This window comes from Nyctereutes procyonoides, unplaced genomic scaffold, assembly GCF_905146905.1.
Source record: "Nyctereutes procyonoides isolate TBG_1078 unplaced genomic scaffold, NYPRO_anot_genome, whole genome shotgun sequence".
Classification (NCBI taxonomy): domain Eukaryota; kingdom Metazoa; phylum Chordata; class Mammalia; order Carnivora; family Canidae; genus Nyctereutes; species Nyctereutes procyonoides.
The window spans coordinates 1,861,403-1,875,883 of NW_026575037.1; the positions used below are offsets into that span (position 1 = coordinate 1,861,403).

Genomic DNA, 14,481 nt, shown 5'->3' on the forward strand with positions numbered 1-14,481 from the left:
ATAAAAATACATTTTCCTCTTTATTTTAACACTGTGTAAAAGAACATTATGCATGTGAGTGGTTTGAGAATTAAATGGTTTAATACTCAGATTTGACTATCTGGTTTTTCTGTATATAGAGATTAATTCGCTTAAAATTTTTGTTTTGGGGACTTTTTTTAGTATCATGGGAATACTGACATTTTCTGGCTCCCCTTGCCCTTTCAGGATGCCTACCATCCTACTGTCTTTCAAGCTGCGGCAGTAACATATTTCCCTCTGTCACCTTTTTTTTTTTTTAAAGGTTTTATTTATTTTAGGACAGAGTGCATGCGTAAGCAAGTGTGGGGGCGGGGAGCAGAGGGAGAAGAAGACTATCAACTATGGAGCCTGCCTGGGGGCTCCATCCCTGGACCCTGAGATCATGACCTGAGCGGAGATCAAGAGTTGCATGGATCCTTAACTGAGCCACCCAAGCACCACCTCCCTCACCCTCCCACCCCCATCACTTTCTTGACACAAGTGTGCTCACTGGTAGAGAATGATTGAAAGCACTCAGTTGACCAAATGCCCAATAGAATCTCTCTATCCATTTCTCCTTTCCTTGTCTTCATTTCATGTGGCAAAATCCATTCATAATTGGGAGTAGTTGTGTTTATTTTTACTACTATCACAAACCAAAATGGAACACTTCAGTTATCACAAGGGTTGGCTACTCTGCCCATGAAGATAATAGTGTTCAGAGCAACTTCCCGTATAAGAACCAGGAAGGGCCTGTTGGCCTTGAAGGTCACCCTGTTGGGGTTCAGCGAACGGCCAGCAATCCCAATAACAGTACTTGCTGCTGCTTCACTGCCTTCCTCATTTACCTGCAGACCAAACAAGAAACATTAGCTCCTCTGCAGTTCATTAGAGAAAGGTGAATCATCCACAGACACGCAGTTCTCCAAAATGACATTTGTTTTCCAGTCAAAAGTACACTTGGGTCAGGCTGCATTCCCAACAGAACCCTACTTTTACTCCTTCTTTCACCCAGTGAATATTGATGTAAGCACTTGTGTTTCTCCAGGTCTTGTGCTGGGTAAGTACAAGGGTTCCATTCACATAACTCTGAGCCAGGAATGTGGATGCACACGAAGCTGTCACATTTCTGGCTAGCACCATTGTATGTGGGATTACAAGAGAGTTATCTTGTACTAGGTGCTCAAAGAGATTTGACTCGGGACGCCTGGGTGGCTCAGCCGTTGAGTCTGTCTTTGGCTCAGGGTGTGATCCTGGGGTTCTGGGATTGAGTCCCGCATCAGGCTCCCTATGAGGAACCTGCTTCTCCCTCTGCCTATGTCTCTGCCTCCGTCTCTGTCTCTCATGAATAAATAAATAACATCTTTAAAAAAAATAAAAATAGATTTGACTCAAGATCAGAACTCTATAGTTGAGAGAGGTTCACTCTTGAAACATCAAGATCCCAGCTGTAACCCCAAACAGCCACTCAGGAAAAGACAAGGGCCCTCTGGCTGAATGAGATGAGTATTTGTTGGAGTAACAGTCTGACACATTGGTATTTTAACTTGCTGATAAGCAGAATTGCCAGAGACGCCTTCAGAAAATTTTGCTTACGGACCCAGAATAGCACCAAAACTCTGTTCCTGCCTCTTAATGAAAGCACTTCAGATCCCTGAGCTTTGTAGAGCTGGTTGAAGATATTGTCTCCTCAGCGATCCTCTTCCCTACTTCCCTACCCTACTGGCCCCATCGCCCCGTGCATTTTCATGGTCATTCTAAGACTAGATTTGTAAGCAGACTAGAGCTTTTGCACGACCAGGATCATCTTATTCAAATCAGGTACTGACTTCTAACGGCTTTCCAGGAGATCTATAATCAGATGGGGTCCTATATATTGGGTTCCCAAGGTTTTCAAGAAAAGCATCTTTGTTCCTAGAGCTACGGAGGAACCTTGTGCCATTGTTTAGTGGCCTAAGGGGAATAAAATGAATCCGGACCTCTGCTTCTCCCTAATGGTAAGTCAAAGCCATCAAGGGTGTCTGTCTGAGTTGACGTCTATTTAGGGTCCTTAGGGGAGGATTTTTCAATCATCGCTAAAATACCTAGGACATAGCTTTCCTTGCAGTCTCCCTAAGTATGCTTCCCTTCATGTAGAAGAGGGTGTCGGTAGTGTCATTTATACTTCCAAAACCATTAGTCCAGTACTCTTGTAAAATCCCTGGGTCTGACCTCATTACTTTAAGATACAGCCCTCTGCTCTTGGCTGTTGTCCTGCAGGTCACTGACACCTATTGTCCTATGGATTACAACCCCACATTGAGGATTTTGGCACCTAGCTCATAGCCTTTCTGTCCACCCTAACTCCTGCAATCATTCGATGTAGACAATTAAAATAGGTTGGTAGGAGACCCATTACACACCCTAACCTCCCCTTCCTTTCTTCTCATTAACCCCAATGAGCATTACCTTCACTTGACTTAAGCAAACCAGTCCCATGGCCATGTCTTGAACTTGCCATCTCTCAGAAATTATAATAATTATACTATCCTCAGACCATAGCCTTTTTTTCAAGCTATTGCTTCTCCTCACTCTTGTGACTATTCTTCCTCCCTTCAGTCCTTTGATCCCTCCACGTTCCTCCTGTCTACATTTTCTCACTGAGCTTGTACTCGGCCACTGTATCTACTGGCACCACGCTCTGAAACTCTCTGACCATAACCTTTTCTTTGCGGTTTCCTCAATCCTGTGATCGTCCCTACCAGTGGCCATCTCCTTTTCCTCATAGCCCAGGTCCCCCTGAGAACAGTGCTTCCCAAACCTGCTTATGGACTAAAATCTCTAGAGGAGCTTTGTAAGTATGCTGACTCTCAGGCCCCATCCTGGATTCTGCAAGGCTCAAGCCCACTTAACTAACGCTATTGGTCCATGGTTCAGTATTTGAGAACCAGAGTTTCTACAGGCTTTACATACTATTACTCTAGTGAAGGGTTCCATGGGCACTTGAGTGGGGGAAACACTAGGTTAAGCAATATATATTTTTAAGTTTTTATTTTAATTCCAGTTAGTTAACCTACAGTGTTATCTTAGTTTCAGGTCTATAATATAGTGTTGGCAACAACTGCATACATTACCTGGTGCTCATCATGGCAAGTGCCCTCCTTAATCCCCATCTCCTATTTCCCCCATTCCCCCACCCACCCACCTCCCCTTTGGTAGGTTAAGCAATATATATATATATATTTTTTTTTTAAAGATTTATTTATTTTTATTTATTTATTTATTTATTTATTTATTTATTTATTTATTTATTTATGAGAGAGAGAGAGAGAGAGAGAGAGAGAGAGAGAGGCAGAGACACAGGCAGAGGGAGAAGCAGGCTCCATGCACTGGGAGCCCGACGTGGGACTCGATCCCAGGTCTCCAGGATCGCGCCCTGGGCCAAAAAGGCAGGCGCTAAACCGCTGAGCCATCCAGGGATCCCCAGTTAAGCAATATTGAACCGGTTTTTTTCACTGTGGAACTTCTTAGATGCTAAAATGCCAATGTGCATTGGTAATTTCCTAAGAAGAGGCTATATATTTATTTGACCACCAAACTTTGTTTTTTGCAGTGTGGTCTAGATTTCTAGTTCTTTGGAACATACTTTAGGACATGATCTACTCTTGTCAGCTCCTCTTCTTTACCCTCCTTTTGCTCTTCAGCTGTTACAATCAGGCATGTGCCCCCACTGTTCTAAATTCCTCAGGGAGTGGTAACCTATGGTCAATTTTCAATCTTGTTACTAGATGCTGTTTCCTTCTAACTCCTCCCTGGGTTCCCGTGAGCCCTGACTTTCCTGGTTCTCCTCTGAACTCCTTCTCAGTAGTCTTGGTTGGCTTCTTTTCCTGTGTCACCCTCCCCTAGATGTCTGTTTTCCTGTTTGATCTGTTTGAGGAGAAATAGCGGGAGGGAGGGTGGGGCAATTGGACCATGAGGACTCCAGGAGAGGGCTGTCTTATGGAGGCCTCATGGAGGAGGGGGCTACAGATCTGGGGTTTGAGGGCCACTGGGAACATGCCTTCTTCCACAGTGTGTCCTGCTATTCACGCACCTGCCTTAAGGCCATAGACCCAATGGAGCAAGAACTCCAAAGTTCCAAGTCACATGAGATATTGATGTACTGAAAAATGAATTTGCCTGAGAATAAAGAAACAGCATAAGAAGAGAGCAAAGGAAGGCGTACCCACCTCAAGAAAGGCCTTGTGGAATGCATCTGAGACAAAGAGGTCATTCCGGCCTTCTGCAACAATACCTAGAAGGAAGACCAGAGAAGGTTCTGTGAAATGGGAGAAAGTCGGCTTCAACCCACGGAAAAGAATTCAGTTTGAGTTGAGAGGTCCTTTGGGGCTTTTTCTGGAAAATAAAAATCCTGAACCCTCACCTAATGATACGCCCTAAATAATAAGTAAATACATGTTAAAAAGAATAAAGTACTGTAGGCTTTTCTAGCCTGGCTTCTGTGAATTTAATCTCATGCTTCAGCTCTCAAAAGGAGGCAGGGGACTCTGTTCTTAAAGAAAAACTCACTCCACCTAGTAGGAATGTCTTTCTTTCCAGTCTGGCAACACTTTCAAGAGAGAAGTTGGTTAGGCCTAATTTAATTTTTTTAAGTTGTATTTAAGTAATTTCTACACCCAGCATGGGGCTCAAACTCATGACCCTGAGGTCAAGAGTCCCATGCTCTTCCAACTGAGCCAGCCAGGCACCCCTGGTTAGACCTTGCTTATTGGCAGCCTATTAAAAGTAAATTCAGTTACCTGACATAATAAACTTCTTTTTTAAAAAGATATCCTAGTACATATTTTTAAAGGATGGTAGACTGTAGGAACCAAGACAACAGAACACTGTTACTTAAGCCTCGCTGGGGAAGGTTGGCTGTATCTGGTGTCCAAGTAACTTTAAGGAAAACTCATGAGGCCTTTGGAATATCAGGCTATTCAACGTCAGCTCTGCATATTTTGTGGCACCAAGTGTCCTCAGCTCTGAATCGTATCTTTGCTTTGAATTCTCCCTTTTCAAGTTCTCTACTTGGTCCCATCTCCCATACCAGTTACAGTCTCAAAGCATTCCAGTGACAGCTGGGCCCCTGGAGATCCAAGTGCAAACTCCCCGGGAACCAGAAGAGGAAGCAGACCTTGGGAAGGAAGGGGTCTCCCCAAGTTAGCAGTGGAACAGGGATTAGGGTCCAGTTGTCCTGACCCATTGCTTTTTTCTCTTTCCCCAAGTCTTCTACCTCTGCTCAGACTGCCTTGGGCAGCAGGGGCAAGAAAACACGTCCTTCCTTGGCTCACCTGGGAGCCTGGACTTCTCGGGGTTGAACAGGTCCACGAGGCCCATGTCCTGCAGGCGCTCCTTCACGCTGAAGCTGTCCTCCATGCGGAAGCAGGGCATGTGGACCACGAGCAGGGTCTCCGTCATTTCATCCAGCCATTCCTGCAGCACCTCCGGGGTGAGCTCTTGCTCCACCTTGGCCAGGCTCTTCTCAGGCTTGGGCAGGATGAGCACCATGGTGATGTCGTCCCCCTTGAAGGGCAGCTCGAGCACCTGGGTGCCTTCTGCCACCCGCCGGTAGCGGAACTTGCCTTCCTGGTACATCATGGACACCGAGCATGACTCTCCACCTGCCTTGTAGAATAGCTCCTTCCTCGTGTTCTCAGGACTGAACTTGGACTTCCACAGGCCCTGGGAGGAGACACTGAGTGGGAGAATCATGGCGAGAAGGCCAAAACCATCCATAGGAGAATAGTCACATTATTTTATCACCCTAATAGGAGGCAGAATTAGTAGGAGAAAAGGTTAGCAGGATATGGATGAAAAGGTTAACGACAACTATGTCAGAGTAATGGAATTGTCACGGGTTTTTTCTGTGAACTTTTCTGTGTTTCTCAGATTTTCAGTGGTGGCTGTTTATTTGCTTTGTAACTAGAAAAATAAAAACTAAAACCAAGAACAACCCATTGACCTTTTCACAAATGTCTTTTTGAGTTTAAATCTAATTGCCTTTTTGCTTTCTGCCTCCCACCAGCCTCTTTCTCAAAGACTGTCCTCCAAAATGCTGGACTCCACCCCTGATAAGTAAAGGCCAGACACAGATAATAACCCAGGGGGTTGTCTGGGAGCCTTGCCAGGCAGAGGATGAGTCCTGGCTAACTTCCTGCTCCAAGAGGGAGGGACCCTAGGCTATGAGACATCCCTCTGAACTTTCTGAGTTGTAATTACCATTCCTTGTCAGATTCTGGCTGGTTGATTTTGGGGCAAGTTGTTTAACTCTTGGAGTGATGGGTCCTCATCTGTAAAACTAGGAGCTGGTGATTGCTAAAGTTTGCAGGATGCCTCCTGGGTGCCAGGCACCGCTCTAAACATTTTACCTGCATTCACTTATTCAGTCCTCTCAGCAACCCTGTAAGGTAGGTGTATCATTATTACCACTTTATAGATGCAGTGTTGGAGGCAAAGAAAGGTCTCCGTAGCTCACCTGAGTTCACACAGCAGAAATGGGAGAGTCAGGATTTAAACTAAGTAATCTCTCTGAGAGGCCCAAGGTCTTATGTATGCTATTCTTTATCAGAATAAAGAGGGTTAATAAACAGCGAAGTGCCCTGTAAACTATAAAAGGCAGCACACATTGTGTAACTTCAACCTCCTCCACTCCTGGGGAGAGGAAAACCCCAAGAGACAGAGTGGTTGGTAACAGCAGTGACAGGCTCGCTAACTTCCCATGCCCTGTGTGGTGGTCAGGATGCTCATGGGACAAAACCCAGGATGGGTAGAGGTGCCACAAGTCTCCCCTGTCTTAAATGTGAGGTCCTACTGAGTATCAATGGTCTGCTTATTCCCGGTCCCCTCTCCCTCATTCTCCTTCCTAAATTGGAACCACCTTTAGAACTCGTGACTCTGAGAAAGACAAAGCCATCTGCAGAATCAAATCACAGGGCATCTGCAAAATTTGGGGCGAGCCTGGCACTTGGAAGTTCAGAAACTTCAGGCAAGGGGAGCTTTTAGTCACTTGTAGAAGCTGCTCCAGGATGATGGAGAAAACCTCATCACTGAGGACTGTCAATAGAGTCGGACATTTTGTTCCAGATTTCAAAATGGAGTTAGCTGGAGAGCAAAAATTGTCAGGTGCATGAGAGTTCATCACCACTCGTGCTTCGCAGCTGGGCATGCTGAGTTTGTAAGTGTGTAGCCTCTTCCTTGGACCCAGAGACATTACGAGGCCCCTCTGGACCTCAGGCCAGCAGCCACGGCCCCAGACATGATTCTAGACTGCCAGTAAATTTGTATTTCTGCACAAGCCATGCATGGACCATTTCTCAGAGAGGATCCATCTAATGCCTAATGGTGTGAAAAAAGGTGAACTGGAAGTACAAGAGGAAGATCTCTGGGTCTCTCCAGAGCCATTTTGAGTACCTTGAAGTAAATGGTGTTGACCAGCACCAGGACCGTGAGCTCGTCGATGGCATCCGGGGGCACCACGTCAGTGATACACCCATGGGTCTTATTGGATACCCATTTGTTGATGATCATTCTGGACTGCTCTGCATTTTCCTGAGGAGAATAGGAAACACACCTACCCACCTGTGCTTTCGGTGGGCTTCTCCACTTCCCCACGCAGTATTTCATTTTATTCATCAGCCCTTTGCCCTTTTCCACATCTCCCACTCTAATCCAGATTGAGAAGACCTTACATATCTAGTATAATGCCACGAATCTTCCATATGGTCAGGAACTATTAACAGAAGAAAGAGAAAGAAGGAGAAACAGAAAAGAAGAAAATAGTCTGGGAAAAAAAAACAAAATGTTATTTTCTCTGACATGTTCTCTGGGAAGCTGTGAGTTATGCAGGGTGGGGGCAGGAAGGATGCCCACGCGGTCAAGAAAAACTGGGAAATGCTGATTGAAAAAAGCCAATAGACTTCATTGTTGCAGGACTTGTCAGAAAACTTAATAGGCTCGGGCTTCATGAATCTCCAAAAGGAGAATACAACATGCACCATATATCAGTTCTATCTGACCATGGTAATTCTTAAAAATTAAATAAAGTGTCTTGTAGGACTGGCATCTCCAGAGTATTTTTTTTTTTTGTCTTGGTGGATAAAATGGAGAATTTCTCACTTATACAACTTTTTCAGAGCAGCCACTACAATCTAGGACATAGATACCATTGATTTCTCAGGTTTCAAGCAAGAGGATGTATTCCAGGGGTCCTGACTTCCAGTCACTCCCCACCCCCAATCTGCCTTCAGCCAGCACAGAAGGGTTCAGTTGGATCCAGGATCCTGCTTCTCTACCTTCTCAACCTCTGAGTGGAGAGGAAGAACTCTGGGGTCAGGGACGACTTTGGCAACTCACCTTGAAGTCCAGGGGCTGGAGCTTGGCTCCGTATACGGCCTCACTGATGTCCTGATAGGTCTCATTAAAGGTGAGTGATTTGTCTCCAAAAAGGCGGTTGGCTGATACTAACTGAGAGGACTTGTTGGCTTTTCGGTAGAGTCGGCAGTTGAGTTTGGCAAAGAAAAAGTGCACCTGATCGGATGTTTTCTCAGAGATGGTATCAAACTTGAAAACCTGTAGGAGCCAAAAGAAAATGGTGGAGAAGCCTGGCTGACCTGGTGGTGAGCACAGGGCTGGGCAGCCCCTGACCAGTAGCTGCCTCACGTATGAGCTCGTTCGAGAGAGGCACCTGGCACGGCCGTAAATACTCAGCCCATGTTTTCTGAATGAATAAATGGCTAAAAGGAGAATAAAGGGTAGGAAAGAGAAAGGGGAAAAGCACAAGGAGACTGAGATGCCACCTAGAGTCTCTAATGGGCACTAGGTCAATACATGCTTTCTTGGGTGTCCAGGAATGAGGCTGGGCGGGGAGGCTTCGGACTGTACCTCCATCAGCTGCTTGAGGGTGTTGTTACAAGCTCCCAGCTTGGTCATAGCAAAAGCTGTGGAGATACTCAGGGGCGATAGGAAAATGTTGTCGTTGTCATTCTTGGAGTCTGCCACGTGCTGATAGAAGGCAGTGGCGAAGCGGGAATTGGCTCTTGACAGTTCCCAGACTCGCCGGTTGGTGGCCTCGGGGATCTTCTGCTCTGTGCCCTCGTCCTCAACTGCCTTCTTCTCTGGGGAACGGTAAATGCACATGGGATTCACAGGAATGTCCCGAGGCTTGGCTGTGCAGATGTCCTCCCCCGGGCTCCACGGACAGGTCACACAGCCCCAGAGGCCAATGAGCAGCAAGGACAGGAGACATGTCCTCCTGTAGGGGGACAGAAAGGTAAGTTAAGCTTTGGCTGGGAGAACCCCTGTCCCCACTGCCCAGCACAGGCTTGGCCCAGCAAAGCGTAGGATTCCAGCCCAGCTGGTGTGGCCAGGGGGCGGGCACGAGCCTTTGCAAAGTACAAGGGCCCAGGACAAGTCCAGCCCTGGACTCCTGGCAAGTGGAGAGTCAGGTTGAAATTAAAATCAACTATTAAAGCAACTGATGTCTATAAAGTATTTGTGTGCCCCGGGCTGGAAGACATAAAGAATGCCAAGCTTCCAGTTGGTGAGATGGGACATGCACGCATGAAAAAGAGGCAGGGAGCGTTAGTGTCCAGGGGACTTAGGGCAAGAGAAGGAGCCATTTACAGGAGCTGTTTAGGAAAGGCCTCAGAAATGGATAGAGTTTCACCTGGATAAGAAAGGGCTGGAGATTTTGATTGATGCAGCAGAGACTTCAGTCATACAATAGGGGTGGGAAGGAACGAACTGGGCACTGGGCGAAGCCCCCAAGGGTCGAAGCCCCCCAAGCCTCCAGCTCCAGCCCTAACTCCACACAGTGCGGAGATTGCTCGGTGACGGGGTCTGCGGGCCAGTGCCCGGCTGGCTGGGCCCGAGGGGTACTCGGCTTCTTGTGTGGGGTGAGGCTAACTTTAAGAACAGAGGCACCAAGTGGGAGAGAAGCAGAGACACTCAGGGAGACTCAGAGGGCAGAGTGAAGAAGCAGAGAGAGCGAGAGAGAGAGAGAGAGAGAGAACCTCGCCATTCATTTCCCCACCTTGCTTGCCTTTTGTTTCCGTTTTGGTCCCTCAGCTACATTTGGAAACACCAGTGGAGGCTGAGGGGGGTCGGGGAGCGTTGTTCGTGGGGGAAAGGAAAACAAGATGGTGGTGCCACAGCCTCACTTGTAGCCTTCTAAAACAACCAGGTCAGGGAAGGGAATGTGTGTGCTATCGAGGGAAGAGGGGACCTCACTGTGAGGCCAGGGAACAGGGCCGCTGTCCTACAGTCTAAGGTGTCTGAGAGCTTGCAGCAGGGGCAACTGAGTAGAAGCAGCAGCAAACAAGGAGTGGGGAGACCCTCACGGGTTAAATTTCCCCTCTATTCACCTGTGTGGCAGGGAATCTGAGTTGGAGTGTCTGCTGGGCTGCTGTGGGTGCTGGTGCTGACACCCCACCTTTACCACAGGGAAGACACCGCTTTTGTTTTGTGGGCTAAAGAACCCAAGGTGTGGCTGACCCCAAGAGGGGGTGGGAGGAAGGGCGCTCCGAATGACGTCTTCCAAACACATCTTTTATTGTAACTACCAGGAAGAGGGCCTGGTTTTCTCGAAGGTGTTGAGGCCATCCTCAGGAGAACTTCAAAGGTCAAAAAACCCAACGAGGGCATGCAAAAGAGAGAAGTTGCCTCTCTTACCTTTTTCCAGCAGCTATCGGTCCTATCCCATTGGAAAACATGGTCACTAATCTTCCACAGGGCCGGGCGAGTGGAGGTAGTGTGTTCTGAGGCAATCCCTCTGAAAACTGGTTCTTTCCTCTGAATCTGACTGAGGTTCCAGAAGCTGGAGTGGGGGAGGGAGCTGGTGACGAGGGGAAAAGTGAGGTCAAAGGCTGATGACCAGCTTCCAGGGTTAAGCAAAGTGTAGAGCCCAGTGTTGTTTAATTAGTAGAGAAGTTTTAAAGTTCAGTCAGGTCAAGGGAAGGCAAGGCCCACCTCTCTTACCCATACGCCTTCACTCTCTTCTTTATATTTATAGAAGAGGAAAGAGGAGGACATGTTCTCAAATTCAAACTTGGTCAGAAAATGCCTGACTGAAAACTTTGCCTTCAGGAATTTTTTTTTCCTAGTTAACCAAACCAGGAAGTAGAAAATAGTTGAAGATGACTAGCCAACTTGAATGTCCAGAAACTTCTAGCCTTCTCCCTGCTCAGGGCAATATGCTCTCTTTTATAGCTCTCTTTCAGGAGACAGAGAGAGAGTCCGTAATAGCTGGTCAGAGGGCAGATCGTTCCGAAACAAGGCCAACGTGTCCACGACCCAGCCCAGGACATACAGGGGAGTAACTGACCCCACTTGGGGATCAGGAGACAAAGTATGAGGCAGCTAAAAAAAAAAAAAATTCTGAGAATTTTTTTTAAAGACTTTAAGTAATCTCTGCATCCAACCCCAAATTCACAACCCCAAGATCAAGACTCATGCTCTACTGACTGAGCCAACCAGGCACCCTTGAGATACTTCTATTTGTTTGTTTGTTTGTTTTTAAGAATTTATTTATTCATGAGAGACACAGAGACATAGGTAGAGAGAGAAGCAGACCTCCCACAGGGAGCCCAATGTGGGACTCACTTGATTCCAGGACCCCAGGATCACAACCTGAGCCGAAGGCAGACCCTCAACCGCTGAGCCACCCAGGCTTCCTGAGATACTTTTAATTTTTTCCCGAGATACTTTTTTAAAAGCAAAGAAACCAAATCCTATTTCTTTGTGTATAACATTATTTTTACTTTAAGTTTTTGGAGAGATTAAATGAATTCAAATTAATGGAGATAAAGGGTAGGTTTATTTATATTTTCCTCTTCCTAAATAGCCAAAACCAATACCATATGGACTGCTGAAACAGTATTCAAAGGTAAGTATGCCTTCTGTGGGATTGAAGATTCTTTGAAAGTGGTACAATCATAGGTATAATTCATATGTTATATATTTTTATGTCATACATATTATTTTTCTGTACTATTTGGGAGTAAGTTGCAGACATAATGTCCCTTTATCTCTAAATAGTGTGAGGTTCCTAAAAACAAGGACATACCCTTACACAATCACAGTACAATGATTAAAGTCAGAAAAACTGATGATATAGTATTATATTCAAATCTATAAATTGTAACCTAAGTTTACCAGTTGTCCCACTAATGTTTTTTATAGCAGTGGTTCTCAAACTTCTTGCCTTCAGGATCCTTTTGTAATCTTGCTAAGTAACATTTAAGTATTATTAAAAACTGTAATTAAATTTTGACTTTTTTTTTAAATTTTTTTATTTATTTATTCATGACAGAGAGAGAGAGAGAGAGAGAGAGGCAGAGACACACGCAGAGGGAGAAGCAGGCTCCATGCAGGGAGCCTGACATGCGACTCGATCCAGGGTTTCCAAGATCACACCCCAGGCTGAAGGCGGTACCAAACCGCTGGGCCACCGGGGCTGCCCTTAAATTTTGACTTTATGCACACATGAAGGAGTCCTGGAGACTTTAGTGTCCCATCTTGCATTTTTTTTTCCTTTTCTAAGATCACAAATTGCATTTAGTTACCATGTCTCCCTCTCCCTCTCTCTTTCATTTATAGTCCAGAAGTCTTTTATTTTTTCTACACCCTTCATGCCATAAGTTCATAGGAAATGGGTTCTTTGGCTCCTTTCTGTTGGTTCTCAGTGTGTTTCTCTGGGTGGAGTGGGCTGGTGCTTCAATTAAACCCAAGTATCTTTCTCTCTGGCTTCTTTTTCTGATGATTTTCCTTCACAGGTTTCACGAAGCTATCTCAGCTCTTACAATGCTCAATACGCTCAATATGTACATTAATTATCTTGGCAAAAATCTTGCCCTTAATTTATCTACAACAATGCCAACAGCACTGTTGACTTTTCCAGTTTTGTCATGTTAACCTTCATGGGGCATTCCTTTCAGCACAGTGCCCATCTCCTTGACGTGTACATATCATCTTTCTTACAGATTTGCCTGTATGTGGCCAAAAGGAAGAACCTGATGTTTCCTAAGAGTCCTTTAGATTCCTTACAGATGTGGCTACAGATGTGACTCTCCTCTTTCTCTTTGTGTTGTCCTTTTGGCAAATTACTGGAAGATGGTAAATCCAGCCAGAAGGGTGCCATGTCTCTAGTGTCTTCTGGTTTGGAAAAGTTGCTCTCTTTTTTTTGTTTGTTTGTTTGTTTTAAGATTTTATTTCTTTATTCATGAGAGACACACAGAGAGGCAGAGACACAGGCAGGAGGAGAAGCAAGGTCCATGCGAGGAAGCCTGATGCAGGACTCAATCCCAGGACTCCGGGATCACACCCTATGCCAAAGGCAGACGTGCAACCACTGAGCCACTCAGGCATCCCAAAGTTGCTCTTTTTTTTTTTTTATCATTTTTTGAGTACAAGCCAGTTATTTATTTATTTATTTGTTTGTTTGTTTATTTATTTATTTATTTTTTAAAAGTTTTTCAAGTAGGCTCCATGCCCAGTGTGAGGCTTAAACTCACAATCCTGAGATCAAGAGTCCCATGCTCCACTGACTGAGCCAGCCAGGTGTCCCCAAGCCAGTTATTTCTGAAGACTGTCTCTCAATTTATGTATGTCTGAGGTTTCCTCAGGATTAGATTCAAGTTATACTTTTTTAGGGGGCAGTCATACTACAGAATACTGTGTCCTCCTCAGTGCATCACTTCAGGAGACACGTGATGTCAATTTGTTCCATTACTGGTGTGATGTTAATGTTGATCACTTGGTTAGAATGGTGTCTGCCAAGTTTCTTCCTCTGCTGTAAAATTTGCAATTTTCTCTTTTTTATTAAATAAGTATCTTGTGGGCAGATACCTTGAGAGTATGTAAATACATTTTTTTTCATCAAACTTTCACCTGCTAATTTTATTATCCCTCAATAATTCTTTTGCAAGACTTAAGCACTGTACATTCCCAGTTATTTCTTATCTGATTAAAAAGGATTATCACTAAAAATTAGTAGAATTAAAAGAGACTAAGTTAACACACTCTCTTACTGGGGTGTGAGGAAATAGACTCTTTTATCCATTGCTAATGGGAGTACAGAATGCTGTAACTGTTTGAAAGGAAATTTGACAATTCCAAAATCACAAATGAATTTAGCCTTTGAGCTGGAAATCCCACTTCAGGAAATGTACCCTACAGATATACCTGCATGGGGGTCAGTGAGATTACTAATTGCAACCTGATTTGTAATTATAGCAAAAGATTACGAACAATTTCCATCTATAGGGTTAAGTAAACCAAGGTACGTTCCCACTAGAAGACTATGCCATTGTCAAGAAGAAAGAGGATCCTTTCTTGAACTGATATGGAAGATCTCCAGGATAATTAAATGGGGGGAAAAAAGCAAGCTGCAGATAAGTGTTTAGTATGCTACCTTTTGTATCACAAAGTGGAGATGATAGGGGTGAGGGGTGGGCAGACGGGAGG

At 45.2% G+C, this 14,481-nt stretch overlaps 1 protein-coding gene across 1 annotated transcript; it reads right to left on the minus strand.

Annotated features, from left to right (window-relative positions):
- Positions 1 to 615: 615 nt before the first annotated feature.
- On the minus strand, positions 616 to 10,871 carry SERPINC1 (serpin family C member 1). Its single transcript, XM_055319001.1, has 7 exons — positions 10,690 to 10,871; positions 8,902 to 9,271; positions 8,374 to 8,589; positions 7,432 to 7,569; positions 5,313 to 5,703; positions 4,209 to 4,273; positions 616 to 848 (listed from the first exon to the last, which is right to left on the minus strand). Exons 1-7 carry the CDS (start codon positions 10,728 to 10,730, stop codon positions 672 to 674), a joined length of 1,398 nt encoding a protein of 465 aa, XP_055174976.1. The 5' UTR covers positions 10,731 to 10,871; the 3' UTR covers positions 616 to 671.
- Positions 10,872 to 14,481: the final 3,610 nt, after the last annotated feature.